Below are 17610 nucleotides of genomic sequence, written 5' to 3'. Positions count from 1 at the left end.
AAAGCGTCATTTAATATCTCAACGTTAGGTCACCTCAATGTCTGTGGTGCGCCTTAAGGTCTCTCTCTCCCACAGGTTTGCGGTTTCCTTCCCTGTGATTCTGAAGCCGCAGAGTTTCTCTTCTTACAAAACTGCGCACTTACTTCTTCTCTCAGCACAAATTCAAGTGGGTCTAAATGACAACCTGTTTTGTTGCCGTCATGTTCTTTCCGATTGCTACACCTACACTTACGCCTAAGTGCATAGGTGGTGTATAGAATCATTTTGAGTATGTGTTTGATATTTTTATTTCTTAGACTTTCATTAATGATATTGCATGAATTGTTGATACAGTCACAGTGTTTCATGTCTTTGGTGCCATTGTCATCATTTCATCTCAAGGCCTTTGGACACTAGACACATTTCATTTAAAGTTTTCAAACCTGTATCCAGATAATACAAGCTTTCATTTCACTGATTGAGCTGAGTAATATTTCATTTTGATAGAGCATTTTTCCAAGGTTTCACTTCTAACACACACATCTCACCCATCAGAATGCATTTGTTGACAACGTCACACTTTGAAGCAGTTATAGGAGGGGGACATCTTCCTCCTCTGTACAGATTGATATGAAGTTTATTTGTAGATTTATTCAATATATTTCAGAGTAATTTTTGTCACTGACTTAAAGAAACAAGCAACCAACATCAGCGAGCTGGAGGTGAGTTGGAAATGTATTGTTGTTTATGGTCACAGCTGCAGAAGTACATAACGTTAGGTTGGTGACGCTTCCCGGTCAGCTCGCTCTCAGTGGTTATTGAGAGTTTCTGTTAGTCAGCGTTTGATAAATATGATTTGAGATAGGGGAGGTTCTGACTCAATCGGTAGCATTACCATTTTTTTGTAAACCCCCATACTTCAGGATTATTTGGGCAGATAACTGATTATCCTCAGAAAGTTCTCCCTCTCTACATCAATATTGGGTGTACTTGGGTATTTCAGGTTCTTGCCCTTGCTTTTAGGTAAATAGCAGATCCTCATTCCTTGATGCTGATTCCATCCTCCTCTCCTGGAGGTGCATTTTTTTAAACCTTATAATTTATTTGTGTCAGTGTGAACCTAGCTGGTAGCAGCTACAATTTAGCACACAACTGCTGTGGTTTCAGAGGTTGTCCGTCTTGCTAATCCGATTTAGCCGAATGCTGACTCGACATGGGTGGACAGGATGATTGCTTGTTTGTATTGAGATTATGATTTTGTGTAGTTGCATGAGTGATTAATAGATTTTTTTCTCTACATGAGCTGCATGTGGTACCCTGCTTCCATTTCCATAACAGGAGCCTGTAATCCCTGTTATAGATCACCTTTGGAACATGGCGTGTTGACTTGGTTTTACACATGCACCACATTAGGATGAAAGAATTGGATATTTTATAACTATGTTCCAGAAACACTAACAGGTCACATATTTTCTTACTGGAGCTAAACCCATGAGAAAAGTAAATATGTGGAAATGTGGAAAAACAGTCACAGATTTTTATAAAATGTTCATCTAATTGTGATAGTATAAAAAAAGCATGTTATTCTTAAGAGTAGAGTCTGGGTTCATGAAGTTTGGTTGCCAAACTAATAGGGCGCCCTGAGCAATGAGACTTGTTGCTGTACCGTTGCCACAGCAGCAGCAAAGAGCAGCAGAGCTCCAGTGACGGCCGGCTCCATCATCATCTTCAAGTGGAAAGAATCTGTCCCCTCCCTATGATGGGCTGCCAGCTCAGCCCAGGCTCTTTCTTCATCCCTGGACTCCACTCTTCAAAGCTTAGAACTTTTCTGACTGCTATGCACGGCTTAAACATAAAGGAGACTTACAGTATATTCAGTGAAGGGAAACTGTGGGTTACTCATATGAGGCCATACTCACCTATATGATATTTAGGATTTAATGTAAAACTTTTTTATTTTATTCCCACAGTCTTCCTGAATCCCATCAAAACTGTCATCCTCACAAACTAGAGCCGACAGTAACTCTTAGTCCTGGCAGTAGCTGATAGATTCAAAGATCCACGGGATCCACAGGGGATGTGTTGAGTGTGTGTTAAACATAAGTCAGATTTCTCTGATGTGGAACCTGTCTGGGCAACAGGCCAAACCAGACAGCAAAGCAGGAGCCGATCTCATCAATCACACACACAACTGGCTGCTGTGTGCTGGACTTTTTCATTCTGGACTCTTTACAGCTCCACGCAGCTTTCACCATTTGTAATGATGCCATCCTTGTTTGTACGTCCGAGAGAAAAATAACGAGAAATAGCGAGAAATAAAGCGTGTGCATGTTCTCTCCTTAAATTCTCCCACTGATTTCTGCATTTACTATAAGTAAATTGACAAACTGACAAATGATCTGCACAGTTCGAGTAGTCACACGGAAACAGTCAGAGCATTGTGACAGGATCCCCACCCAAAAACAGCTGGACCGATGGCCAGGAATCAAAAATCCACTTTGAAACATTTATTGTCCACATCCGCAATATTTACAGGCGGAGAGCAAGCGAGCGAGAAAGAGGATATAGTCAGAGGAGATACGCAGGCCTATTCACTTAATGGACCATTTTATTGGAGGTCAGGAGATTAGTTTTTTGAGTTGAGTGTGTTTGTGTGTTGCTTCCAGCTTTTATGAACTTGGTTCAACTGGACATGTTTTGCCACAAATGTGTGCATGATCCCTCTTTTCCCTTTCACCTCACAAACCTGTCTGTCACAGGCTGTACGTGTGTGTTTGTGTGTGTGTGTGTGTGTGTGTGTGTGGGCGCAGCCGTGTGTGTCTGTGTTCATTTTCTATGTGGCTCTGAGTGCTTTAAGAGGAGAATGCCACGGGTAGATGAGGGGTCAGAGTCTGTGATTCATCAGCAGCAGTTTCCCAATCCTCTTAGTGCCACAGTCCTCTGGGTCTAACTACTCTCCACTAGGTAAAAATATACACGTCTCAATCTCACTAATCCCTGAAATGGAGGTTATTCAAATCTGGGAAAGCTCAGATTAGGGATTTGTTGAAATACCGGCAATACTTTTTCAGTCAAAAAAGAGAAATACAGTAATACCAGTCCACTGTGTGTACTTTTATTATTTTTATTATTACTATTATGACAATAATGAGCCAAGCTAGCTCTTCTTCAAGAAAACACACACACATGTGGAATTGTACTTCTTACATTGAGATTTTTAAGATTTCCTTGAAGACTAATATTAGTGACTGTCCTCACTTTGAATGTCTGAAAGTTCTTTTTTAGCAACTACTGGAACACACAGACACAGAGAGCCATTGTGAACAATTGTGCAGACATGAGTCTGATTATATTGTATCTGCTTCATCATTTGTCAGCACAAAATTAATAACATTGTTTCCCGTTATGCTCTTTGTTACAGTCAAGGTCAAGTCCATAATCACAGAGCTTTGTCAAGGCCTAAATACGCCGTCCGCTAGAACAAATCAAAATTGATCAACAATGCTTCATATCTGTAAACTACTCCCTCGTGATTGAACTGCAATTAACTTTACAGCCCGAGAGGCAGCGAGGGGATCCAGTGAAATTCATGGAATGGAAAGTGATCCGGATGGACTTGCCAAAATTAATCTGCAAATAAACTTATTTTGTGAAACGACATGCCCACATGGAAGATTTTTACATAATAGCCCTGTCTCCAAACATAATTTGGAGCCTGTTTTGTAGCTGCGGACAAGTTCTGACCTTGTTTGATCAAAAACGAGAAAACAAGACATGTGACTTGATTATGTAGCCACTTATTTAGCGTGTGGCTTGTGTTAAGACTTCTTTTTTAAATGAGGATGTGATTTCATTCAATGGTTCAAAGAACAATTATATTATTACATTTCTGACTCCAAACAAGGACAAATAAGACAGAAAGTTACATCTTTAATTCAAACATAATGTTTGTTAAAAACGACCTGGTAAATAATTGAGAAGCTCAAGTTCCATTTACCTACAAACAACATTAGGCATGAGATACACTCACTGATTTTGTTGTTGAAGTGTAAAATAGCTCCTACAAACTTCCTCTCACACTTGAAGTGTAAGAATTTCAGTCTTGGGGTGGAAAGACTTTGCATGTGCTATGGGCTGCAATAAGAAAATTAATGTCTGCCTTTAAGCCTGTCCCAGGCTTTTTGAGAGTGAAATGGTTTTAGTCTGGTATGGCTGTTGCCAAGAGATCTTATTCTGAACTAATCCTCTTTGCTATGAATTAGTATGAATAGTACCCAGGGTTAGTCGATGTCACAGGTGAGCGTCAAAAGTTTAAATGTTTGAATTTGGTAAAGAGCTAGAATCGACGCACACCTCCAGCTGATGTTTAACAGTTTGATGAATGTGTACGACATCAATGCCAAAGTGTGTGTGACAGCAAGTGTGGGTCACACGTGATAAAATGTGTTTCTGTACTCTTGGATGTTTAGCTATTCTGGATGCAACTCAAAAAGCCCAAATTAGGCCGTTTAACACTCGATTATTCTCTGCTCTTATCTGGCACAGCCACAAAGCTCAGCCGCCCTCGGCCACCTGGTTTAGATTGCAGGTGGGCGTCTCAACCCTGTAAATGTCAATAGGCTGGCTCAACTCTGCACAGTTACCATGACAACGGAGTACTTGACAGCCACCGTGCACAATCGGATGTTGTGCTCAGATAGAAATGATCTTGAGCTGTCAGTGGCAGACAGGTGGACAGGGGTGCATGTACGAAACAAGTTACACCTGAATAGAGCGGGCAAGGAAATGTATGGAGAGAAAAAAGGAGGAGGTGAAGGTGAGAGGATGTTTGCAGATTAGGAAAAAGTCATGATATAGAATGGGTCAACAGAAAGACAAAGACCAACAAGAACTAGGTGCAGACAGGATAAAGTCTTTTGGAGGGAAGGATAAGAAATCAAACGGGTACAGAAAAGGGTAAAATCTGGAGAAAGAGAGGAGGATTTAGTGATAGAAAGTGAGAGATAGCCGGTGTACGATCCATGGGCATATTTTTCAGGGCAACAAAAGGGTAGGCAGGCAGAGGGGAACCGAATCCTGCCCCGTTTGTCTCCTCAAATGGCCTGTAGGGACTGTGTGAAATGGCCCTTTTATTCTTGGTCCTTTTCAGCCCTAAACCCCATCTACATGACAAACAGCGTCACTTTGAAGCTGCCTGTGTCATCTCAGCCTATCCGTCACTCATTCATGACCTTTTGCTCCCTTCTCTCATCTTTTTTCTTTTTTTTCCCAAAGTAATTCACTTTTTTTGTCACTGTCTCCCTTTCACCTTCTGTCCTTTTCATTCATCTTTGATATCTGCCTCTGCATTCAAAACAAGTCTTTGGATTGAACGGCAAGGACTTTTCAGCCATTCATCTGACTATGGCTTATATTGTTTGAGTCGTACTAATTAGACAAAAGCCCCATCAACTGAGGCTTGTTGTTACATAAAATATCATTTGATCATCAAATAACATTTAATCTGTTTCAGTGGAATTTAATTTTATTACTGGAATAAATTGTTCTTATGTAACTAAAAACATTTAACATCTTTCAATTGCTGTCTTCTGAGAACTCAGGGTCAATCAATGTCCTTTGATAGGCCCAGACTTTTTTGTTGTGGATGGCAGAGAAATATTCTGCAGCTCAGTCAGAGAAAATCTATTAAAACTATATATAATATATATGTATATATATGTATATATGCTCATATTTTGTTCACCTAGAAATTGACAAATTGTCACTTAATTTCTGATGCAGATGCAGATTTTCTATCAATACTGGTGCACAGACTTCAGATACATGTACATCTTTATTGCATTGTTTTTCCTTTAATTTATTTTTTCATATTTGCAGATGATAAACACAGATACTGATATGTCCATGAAAGGTGCATATCAGCTCAAATGAATCTGCTAACCAATAAATTGGTCGGGCTCCTCTGCCTAAGAAGAAAATATTGCATCTAAAGTTTCAAAACTCAGCTGTATTGACCAACACCAGATAGAGAGCACATTATATGAATTCTAAAGTCTCTGCAGTGGTCACCCAACTGCTTCAGAATTGATTTTAAGATCCCTCTATTGGTTTATGAAGCTCTTAATGATCTTGGTCTAACCTATTCATTAGACTGTCTTTTATCCCATGAAGCTGCTAGAACCCTCAGGTCTTCTGGTAGTGGCTGAAAATAAAAAAAAACACCATCAATAGGTCGACTATGGTCAGCCTGAGGACCTGAGGGCAGCGAGTGATGCTCAAGACCTAAAATATATTTTCCATTTGTCTTTTAATTGCATTTTATTTATGTTTTAATTTATCTATTTATTTATATAATTTAGTTTGATGTGTTTGTATATTGTATTATGTTATTCTGGACACACTGTGTATATGTATGTTCTGTTCAAACATACATATGTGTATCTTGTCAGTCTTTATTACTAATAATCATGTTGAGCAAAGGTCATCCTACCTGGTTGAAGCGTTCCAACCTCTCCTTGACCTCTGCCAGTGAAGGGTCTACACTGCGAACTTTGACCTCCGGGTTTTGCCTCTGAGCGTGCAGACCGTTTCCTACAACTCTGCCAGAATAGCTGTGAGATGAAATAGAAAACAGAGAATCAGACACAGCACAAAAAACTGCAGAATAAAACATGAAACAGAGACACATGGCGAGCTGGACCCTTTAATCCCTGGCATGCTCCTTGGGCCTGGCAGGGATTAGAGCTGTTGATTTTGTCAGAGCTGATGTCAAGGAGGTTAACAGTTCTCACAGCATGCCTGATTTAGAAGGGCTCGGTAGTAACTGTGTAAAATTAACATATACAATGTTTTGGCTGAAAGAAATATGAGCTAATTATGAATCAGCATACTACAGCTTCCAGGAGTAATTAGTTTTAATGTCAAAATGTCTGAAATGAATATTTACTGTGTTAACCAGGCATTTAATGATATATTACAATTATTCAGAAACGTGCTGCTATATACATCATCGCTTCATATTATCTTTGTTAAGGGCCATTTATTAACTGTTGCTAATAAAAAGCTAGTAACTAGTGGGCAACTGTAACTGAGTCATTAAACACTGATCACTTATTGACTAGTATCTAACGGACATATTCACTAATTATAGCAACCAGTATGATTACAATGTCATCTCATAGTTGTTGTTGTAGTGATTAGTGTTAGCTCAGATGCTACATCTTCAGAAGAAAATTCCAAGTACCTGTACCTCCAAAGCCTTTAACGTAAGAGAGACACTTTTGCTGTTCAAAGTCAGTTATCATGCAAATAATCAATATAAATAATCAATCATCTACCTAATACAGACAAACACACACACAACAATGACCCCATAGTTCTGTACCAGCAGCTTAGTACACTGCTAATAGTTCCATTTTAACATTAAGCGACCTCTAGTGGCCATTGCAATTATGACAGAACCAAAGGAGGAAGTTGAGTGACATAGTATATAAAGTGTTAAGACTACAATGATAGAAAACATAACTCGTTATTGTTATCACAACAACAAAGATTGTTTAACCTTAGTTAAGTAGCCATATTATTTTAACCCAAAACACAGACTTTAACATATCTGACAAAAACATTACTTCATAATTGTAGTAGTTGCCATAACAATGCAGGTCATACACGTGCTATAGTTTATATCCAAGATAGGTTGAAGGATCAATACTAACCACTCATAAGACCATAGATGAGTATGAACAGTCATTGTTAAACCTAAATCTATACATATTTATTTTTGCACAGCCAATAGATTTTCATCTAAATCAATATGGGAGGTATGCTGTGATTGGATGGGGAAATTAACAGTACTGAAGAGTAATGACATTTACAGGCATCAAATCAATTGATGCGTCCACAGCCAGTGCAGGGCCGATAAAGTGATTATGAATGGTGTCAGTGATTGTGTTTGTATGGATGTGTTGGATTGGTGTGTGTAGTTGTGCATGAACACACTTGTATGTATTCATATGGATGTGAGGGGAGGCAATCATAAAAGTGCTGAACTTGGGAATCTGGGGTATATAAGCAATGTATTGATGAGGTCTGTGCTCCTTCTGCGTGCTGAAACAGAGCTTTACAGATCAGGCCAATAAAAATGCAAAACTTTCTCACTTCCCCCTCTGCTGCCGCACATTACTTGACATCTCTCCTTCTTGTTTATTTCCTCTTCCTCCTTCATTTTCACTGTATTTCCAAAGTGGATATCCTTCCTCTTCCTCCGGGCACAGACACACAAACCGTTGTCTGTGTTGACAACAATTGAACTCTTAATTGCCGGTAGCTCTGACTCTTCTTTTGTCGAGATGAAAACAATCGATAGCTTTTGGACTTCCAACTTCCCGCCTCTGACAGAAATGATTAATTGAAGCATCAAACAGCTCCCTAAGCAGTGGTTGAAAGTGGGGGCCTGTGTTTTAGGGAGAGTATGCGTGTCTGTCTCCAGGCTTGGCTTGGGATAACAGTGTTGGCGTGGAAATGAGCTCATCAGATGGGATGGTAATGAAAGGAAAGTGTCAGGGTGAGTCTGGCAGGCGTGTTAGGCCTGGAACATTTCATTGTGGAGTTTGTTTGATATTGCGTAGGGGATGTGACAACTGACACAGCAGGACATCCCAGAGATGATTACCTGATAGACATACAATTAAGGCTGCAAATTTCTCGACAGATCTGGAGCTGACCTCAGATGTTATGATAAATTTTCTGCCAAAGGCAATGTACACGGTTCAAAACAATTAACTCGCTATTAGCCCTGCGTCCATGTGGATTAAACTGTAAACAAAAAACAGAAAACTACACAAGAAAAAATAAGTGCAGCAGGAAAATTATCCCAGTCTCTTGTGTGTCTAACAAATGAATAACCACAGTCTATAATCAACAGGCCGTGCTCTTGACTGGTGGTCTCAAACTTTTAACCTCAACAAACATTCAGCCGTAACCTACACACATATGGCGTCTGAGTCATGGCTCTCTGACTATTTTCTACTGAACTGACTCATTCCCCTGTGAATGCCCAATTGATGCACTCTCCTAAAGGCAGCTTTGTCTGTGCTGTCTTTCCGTCTGCCTGGAGGGCAGACTAGCACTGACCTCCGTTCCCTGACGCTGACCCAAGACCGAACTGATGTGATCTTTTTGAAGGCCTGCAGGAACGCTCACTGGCTGTGAGGCAGAATTAATTATCCATCTACCAAGCTCAACAGAAGCAATGTGCATTTTGAGCGCACAGATACCACCTGAATATTTTGGTATACGACTGTCGTATGTTGTAGACGAGGCTATGCTACTAATATTAACAACCATGGATGTGTAAACATTTGATGAAGAGTTAACGCAAGGTTAGCTATTGAGTGACAGAACATCCAGTAGACTGGCCCCTGGTAAAATACACTATAAGTGTCTTTCGACTGTTTTGCCTGATCACCAAGATCATGGGCTGAAAAAGAACCCATTACATTTTAGCAAAGATAAGGACTATTGGGTGGATCCAGGAATTTTCATCACCTTCTATGACATTACAATAGCCCATGTGGATTTCACAGAGAAATTCACAGATGTTGGTTGGGGAAAATTGTCAGGGGACTGATATCTATGAGTTTGTGAAATTCGACGATCCAGATCCAAATGAAAATCCAGCTCTATCAGATTTCAATATCGATTTCATGAGGGGACCTGTAACACCTTGGCAGAGGTAAATACCTAACAGTCTTCTACTCTATTATTTAAATATGTTTGCATGTGCGTGTCCTTTAACTATACACATAGGGTCATTTTTATCTTTTATGGCTGGTCACATTTCACTTTAACATCAATATTACACCTTCTATGCAGAATTTATTCAAAGATGCACTACATGTAGAAAATGCTGCAGACTTACAAGATAGAAACTAGAAGATAGATAAAGTTATTTTGATCAGATTGTAATCAGAACTGCTGCAGAGGTCTTTGTCAGGATCCCTATAGAATATTATTAACTGGTATCTGCCAGTGAGAGACATGTTTATACATACATCATAAATCTATGAGAGAGATAGTTTTGTTGATATTTCTGATGTACTCCAGGATTGTAAACAAATGTAAAATTGTGCATCTGTTGTGCAGTGTGAGCTAAAAGTCAACAGTGTCGAAGAGAAGAACTCGCTCTGAACTTTGTTCTCCACCAAAAGTTGAGACTTGAATTTGAGTCAAACTGAGAACACAGAGAAATACGTTATTGTTTTGTGTCTTTAAGCAAGTAAGGTGACATTACATTTAAAACATGATGTGTTTGCATTGTGACTATTAAATACTGACAATGTCATCTCTGAAACAAACATCAGGTGGAATTACAGCAAACTGTGGAGGTCAGAAGTGTCAGTGGCTGAGAAGAGTTAAGTTGTTTTCATAAGTTTATGTGTTTGTGTATTCTTGTGGCTGTGTGTGGCTCTACCCAGGAGGAGGGCATTGGATTAGAGCTGGTGGGGCCGCTGTCAGTTTAAACAACAAATTGCTGGTTCATTATGATTAATAAAGCCTTTCCCCGCCCTCCCGCCCGTTGAGGGTTTACAAGATTGAACATGTGCTGAGTTACTCACAGTGAAGGACCAACTATGTGTCAGGCCAGAAGTAGTTTCTGAAGATGTCATCCTTGTGGCTTGAGAATAATTTGTGACACTTTTGCCGTGTTTTTTGCAAAATACTCACATACTTCACATGTTATTAATGTCAGCAACTTGTTATCCGCTTTATCCACTGTTACTCACTTATCCTGTAATGTAGACTGTGGTAGGACGGTTAAGTAATCTTGATTGTCGGGATATTGTGAGACATTGACTAAATTCTTGTTTTTCAGGTTTTTAATTACACCCACACACCTAACACACCCACACACACATGCTATTGTGAATAGAAAACCCTCTGTAAAATGTGCACTTGCTGCTGAAGTGATAATTTAATCAATTCATTCACCATACATTTTAGGATTTTTAAAGAAATGGCACTTTTAGCTCAAGGCAACAAAACAGCTTTTTTATAGTGTTACTATAACTGTTATTATTTTAGTGGAAGTCTGTCTGTACATGTCTGTATTTAGTTTTTTGTTTCTTTTAATTGCCCTAAACCAAATTGCATTTAGGATTAATAAGTTGTATTGTTTTACATTGAAAGGACAGAACAATACATACAATTAAAGACATTATCAAACATTATTTCTTAATTCTGCAGAAATGCATGAATATATGATTTACTTCTGCCAATACGAGTATACTTAACTATCCACATTCCTTTAAAAAGCAATAATTTCACTTCATTTTCAGACAGACTTCTCTGAAGTCTGCATGTGATATTTTGCTCTGTTGCTAATTTGACTGTTTTATTGATTAAGTCTACATGAGTTGAAAACTGTATATATGACTCACCTAAACCTATAACATCATAAAATGCAGCAGCACAGCTTTATCTACCTGCCCATTGGAACATGAGGCCCTGAAGTCACAAGTGAGGCCAGTGGTGAGAGCAAGGGAGGAGTCGAGTGGATGTTGGTAGCCAGCGAACTTTATGAGCAGGGCCAGGACATGTTGAAATACTCTGAGCAGGAGGTTTTGTTCTAAAAGGCCAGACTGTTCTCACACACACAGCTTAGCTGCCATTCACTGTACTAACACTAAGCACAAACAAGACTGCTCTGAAGCCACTTTGCAAACATTTAATCAACATGACATACCGTATGTGTACATGCTGTCTGCTGGACAGTAAACATGCATGTGTGCAAACATATACAAATGTTATGCAAGGCTGTGCCCTGTAATGCAATGTGAATAAACACACATACACACACGCACACACACACACTTAGTCATAAATCCACAAACCCTGAGCCCCAACGATAAACGCTGTGAAAATAAATATTTCAAAAATCGAGCTATATGCAAAATTAAGCACTGGCACAATCTTTTAGCCGCCGTCATAGAAGATGTGCAAACCCTTGACAATATGCACTGGAGCTTGATGTGGTTCAAAGATGCTTGGATCATAAAATGTGCAAGGAGGAATAGCAAGCACATCAGGGGAGGTCATCTCCAGGGCAGGCGAGCTCAAACAGTGTGCTTTTCTTTCTGTGCTCCATTTCTCTCATCCTCCACCCTCTGCTATTAGTTATTATTTTGTGTTTTTAAATGATCCATCAAGATTCTCCAGTTCAAGTCGTCTTTTTTCTTCCCCCTAATTTCTCTGTCCACTAAACAAGAACTCCATTAAATCCTACTTTCCTATCTGTTCCTTTTGTTTTCCTTTCTAACACAGCTGGTGACCACATGAACACGCTGAACCCCACCAGTAGCTGCAGTCATTTCTCAGCAGTACCTGCGGCAAACATTCTTTGCTAAATTATACTCCCACTGTTCTGTTCACATCACCAGTGTTTCCCTCCATCCTTTGTGTCCCATCCTATGTTTTGACCTCACATATTCCCAGCTGACTGCGTGGGGGTATTTGGAAATGCAACAGCTCTTCAGCCAGTCTTGTTCCAGTAAGACACTGACCTAATAGCTTCTCAGGAACACTATGATGCTGTGGATAATAAGGCTGACTTAGACAAAAAGTTATCCCAAGTTTACCAACTAGACACACCCTAAAAAATATTTAATAACTGTTCTGTTTCATTAAATATTTTATGTCCTGGGTCCATTGCTTTTCATTGTTGTTCAACTTATCCAGATTTTGTGAAACTCAAGGTTAATCTGCTTAGTGAACTGTAGGGTGCTGTGTGATTTTCTGCTCCTGGAGCTGTATTCATAAAGCTTCTTATGAAAGTCTAAGAAAATTGTTTAAATTGTGACATTTTCTAATAATTTCCCTTTGCATTTAATACGAGATCTTAATGAAGATAAATCAGTTAATCACAAAGTGTCTCAGCCTTTAAAAGAGCTCCTGTGGTGAAAGACTCATATAGGAGAAGGGAAGAGGATATTTAAGTGGCTCAAGTGTTTCTTAAGTAGGAGAGAAATTTGCATTATTAAATTATTCAAGATGACTCTGTCTATAGTTTATGTTAAGTGGTATAGTAGCATGAAGAATCTTGTTTCTAACACTGCTCACTGGTGCACCAGAGGGAGTCAGGTGTTCATTTCCTGCATTAGATTCTCTCATTTCTGCTTCTTGTCCTGTGCTATAACACCAGGGCCAAATTATCCTCATAAAATGATTCGGTGCTCCTCAACAAATTGAGTAAACATTTGAAAACTTGGGTCAGTGCGCACTGGTTTATGGTAAAATTACATGTCAACTAAAGCTGAGCCATTTCCCCTTTTTAATAATCGATTTGATACTAAAATCACCAGCACTTTAAACATGAAGCAGATAAAATGTAAATCCAGATGTGAACAGGCTGCTGTGCAAGTAAACAGCTATTTTATATGGTAGACAATTTATTCAACTGAGAAGTTCCTTACATAAAATAAACAATACAACTTTTCTATGCTCAAAGTTTAAAAAAAAACAGTGACCAGGCTAAACTTAAAATATATAATAAATGTCATAGTAATGCATTGAAATATAAATAATCATAAATTAAAATGCATTATACCGAGCAGGGTCAACCACACCTCCTCACTTAAGTTAAACTTCCTGTCCCTCCCTTGCTCGGAGTTGTTTTCTGAAGTTTCCTTAATAATTCCTAATCCAGAATTCCTTGCTATAGAAACTGCTGAGGCTTCGTTTTCTGAGAGTATTTTCAGGATGTTTCTGAATAGCAGTTGGTAGCCCAGCTCTGTCATGCTTCTTTTCCGTCTGGCAAGCTTCTGTGGTGGTGGTAGTGATGAGTCAGGGATGTAGGTACAGAGTCATGCAGGGTCAGAAAAAGAAAGAGCAGAACAGGCAGAGCAGTCATGTCGGCATCTCCAAACAAAATCAACATCAGCTGCTGAGCCCAGCAATCTAATTTTTCTTGTTTTGAAGTGAGTTGGAAACTGTTTTGATGATTTCATACTGACTTGCTGCGCCTCCTTGTTCTTGGGACGTGTCCGCATGACTAATCATGAGATGCTGCAGAACTTTTTAACTTGTTTTGCCTCCATAATCATTCCTCGCTCGTCTATGAAACATGGGTTCTTCTCTAGTTGGGGAATAATACTGTCTCCACTCAAAATTAACTATCTGGCTTTCAGTACTGTGCTGCGACCAAATGCCACAGTTTACATATCTGATTTTTCCCTCTTATTATAGTTTTTGTAATTTCTGATTGGTGGCATTTACAATAATCAAACATTATGCTTATTTTGTAAAGTTGTTGTCTATAGCTCTCTTTCAGCTATCTATTTACATACCTAATATCTATCCATCTATTCATTTATCCATCCAATAATCTCTGTCTCTGTTGGTTGTGGCTTGCATATCCTGAGAACCTTTTATCTTATTTTCTCGTGCAGTGTTGAATTTGTTAGGATTTGGACATGTGATACATTCTACATTAATGAAATCTGAACAAACAGGCAACCACGGCTCTGCAGACTAGAGGCTGCAGCTGGGAGTCATCAACATAAGTGACATTGTCGATCATGACAACTGAGTCCTGCAGTCAGTCTTTACTTTCCACAACTCAAATACTACAGGTAGCTTTTACAGTCTCAGAAAGAGAGCTGCAAACCAGTATTACCACAGGCCAAGAAAACTATTGATTCCACACAGGCAAGTTTAGAACAGGCACTGCACCAGTTGCTGTGAGTGCAAAAATGTCCTACTATCAATGATGGGGCTCCAGACTCACACACAGACAGTCCACAGTCTGTTTCAGACTCGGGTTACATTAACTACAGGGTTGTGTCATTTCAGCCAAGATGAAACATTTCGGTCCACGACGTTTAAGTTAATGAATCTTCACAGTTTTTGTCTTGGACTTCACCTGAGGCACGACACCTGTGCTAAACCTGCGGTGTATCTGTCTTTGAGGCGCTGCACACCAGTAAAATATGGCTGTTTATGGCTGTGTGGTTGGTTTGGAATTACACACCACTATGTTGGTCTCAACTGCTTTGCCACTTCTTAAGAGGTCCCAGGGTGATTTTGCCAAGACCAGGCTGGTTTATCGAGTGGTTGCAGTGTAACAGCTATACGGTTGAAGGTCCAATGGTTCATATTACTCATGGCTATTACGCACTCTTAGCCTGGCTTCTACGGTCCAGTAAAGAGAGTTATTGCATTCATGAATGGCTGCCTTCATATTGAATGTTTGTTTTATATGTTCGCAAACGCATGTGCATGGTCTTTATTGTATCAGGTCAAGAATCCAATAAAAAGAATATTTCTAATCCATATCCAATACTTATATCTTGCACTTTTTCTTGAGGGATATCGAGCTTTCTTACCCTATAATTAAATTCAGATTTCTCTTGTTTTTACTGCGTCCAGACGTCTGTGTGCGGAAGCAAAGCTGAATGTTTGCCTGTCTCCAGTGTAATAGCTGTAGATGTTGACTGGATGTCTCCTATTAGATTGTTGGGTGGATGCAGATGAAAGCTGACAAAGTCCCCAGTGAGCCAGTCAAGTGGTCTCGTTGAGATGTGGCACACTGCTAATAGTGGGCTAGAACCCCCTTGAGAATCGAGATTTCCAAGATGCTCAGTGCTAATTAAAACATAAAAAGGGAAACAGCATTCTCATTTGGCATGTTTTTATAAGATTTGTTCTCCAGTGTTAAACACTAACCAAGATTTCCCATTCATTTCCTGGATGCAGCAATCCTGAACATTTAAACTTAGAATGTGGCCCGAGTCCGTGTGGGCGCAAACAAGCCCAGCTTCGGGCGACTTCAGCAAGTACTCTGTCTTCTGGGTTCAGCTCAAGTCTAGTCCTGCCTTGGTATGCTCTCCAGGCCACTGTGACCCAGGCCAACCCTGAGGATAGTCAGAGAGCTGAAATAGAGCCTGAGCGAAAAGGAGGGCAGTGAGTTTAAAGGGGGAAAAAAACAGAGATGGAAATTGATCTATGACTAGGCAGTGATTCATTTACCATGCACATACACTTAGAGACAATCACATACTGTGATTACCTTGTACCCAGGAGGTGTTTGATACTCATCATTATGGTCGTTCTACCTGCCTGTGTCTATTTCTGTCCGCAGGCGAGCTGATGTCTACGATATCAAGTGGGGCTCATCATTAGCCCATTATAGGCCTACACACAACCAAGCATGTTTCATTTCAGTGTTACTCTAGGCTAATGAATAAGTATCGATTTACCCAACAATCACAGCAACTGCAAAGAGCTGAATTAATTTGGTGTAAGTGACTTACTGTTGGCAACAAAGTGCTCCTGCTCTCACCTTCTCTCACCACACACACACACACACACACGCACACACACACGTCTCTAGACTTAGTTCCGGTAAGTGTGGAACCATAATTGGCTTCCACATTTCCAATGTAAAAGCAAACTATGGTTCCACACTGCACCCATGTGGCCAATATTATGAACTGAAAGTCTGCAATACATTTCGGTCATTGGGCAATTCTGAGCTGAGAGACAGCCAGTACCGTTCAACAGCACCAGCAGATTTTAAACATCTATTCTTTATTGTAAAGATATTTTTTGCGCATTTCACCGGTTAAAATGTGAAATGGGGAGAGATAATGGGGAAGGTTGCAATGTCATTCTTCTGACGGTTCATTTTAACCCTGCAGTTTACCCCACATTACATCAAAGAAACACTTTGAAGCTTTTATTTTCAGCTAATTTAAAGCAATCTACTCTTAGGAAGTGCTACTACCCACAGTCTCCCTTCTCTGTTACATGAAAGTTGAGACAAATTATAAAATGAGGAGCATCTGTCTCCAGTATTGGAAATGTACAGTATGGCTTTAGTGTTTAAAGTTTTAACAGTGTCTGGTGGCAGTTCCATAGATTACAACTGTAATTGGTGTCTGTGGTTTGCTTTGAGGACATTCCCAGGCCCGACTTTCCCGACTGCGCCTGTCAGTGGGTGTAACTGTTCCCAACCTCGCTGTGTCGCCTGCCCCGATGCAGCAGCAGACGTACTGCAGGCTGAGTCAACAGACCACACAGACATTCGGGAAAACATTATGCAGCTCCGTTAGATTGGAGGAATGAAAAAAGTCACAGCCGCCATGCCCACACATGGAAACTGCGTGCAGACAGGCATAATTTCCTGAGAAAGACAAAAGAAATTCTGTATTTCTCAGACAACATTTGTGTTTGATTTGATAGTATTTTATAGTCTGGCTTAAAAATGTATAAAAATGATCAATGACTGCCAATGACTCTGGTTGCAAAACTGAGTTTTGCTCTGATTTCTCAAAAACATTTTGCAACATCAAAACTAATTGTAAACTGATGGAATAAACATATACCTCATTCAGTAACACACACTCCCCAGTAGGTGGCAACATTAGCCAATGTAATTCCCCTGTCCTCCAGACAGGTTACACATAACATGGATTATTGTGTGAATGTGTTTGAACAATGATTGACAGGCTGTGCCAATTTACAGGAAGAAGGGAGGTAGGGAAGGAAGGAAGAGAAAGAGAGAGATAGAGAGAGAGAAAGAAAGAAAGAAATCTACCCCCCTCACTTCCGGCCACATGCCCACATGCCGAGGAG

At 39.9% G+C, this 17610-nt stretch overlaps 1 protein-coding gene across 4 annotated transcripts in view; it reads right to left on the bottom strand.

Annotated features, from left to right (window-relative positions):
• gpc5c (glypican 5c) overlaps positions 1–17610 on the bottom strand; it is a 95405-nt gene that overhangs the window by 26996 nt on the left and 50799 nt on the right. For all 4 annotated transcript variants that reach the window (XM_069511218.1, XM_069511219.1, XM_020113078.2 and 1 more), the window contains one exon: positions 6470–6590. In XM_069511218.1, coding sequence (XP_069367319.1) covers positions 6470–6590 — 121 coding nt within the window. The remainder of the gene's footprint in view (positions 1–6469; positions 6591–17610) is intronic.

This window comes from Paralichthys olivaceus, chromosome 16, assembly GCF_024713975.1.
Source record: "Paralichthys olivaceus isolate ysfri-2021 chromosome 16, ASM2471397v2, whole genome shotgun sequence".
Lineage (NCBI taxonomy): Eukaryota > Metazoa > Chordata > Actinopteri > Pleuronectiformes > Paralichthyidae > Paralichthys > Paralichthys olivaceus.
Note: the sequence above shows the minus strand (reverse complement) of the source record. Positions and strands in the feature narration are given on the sequence as shown.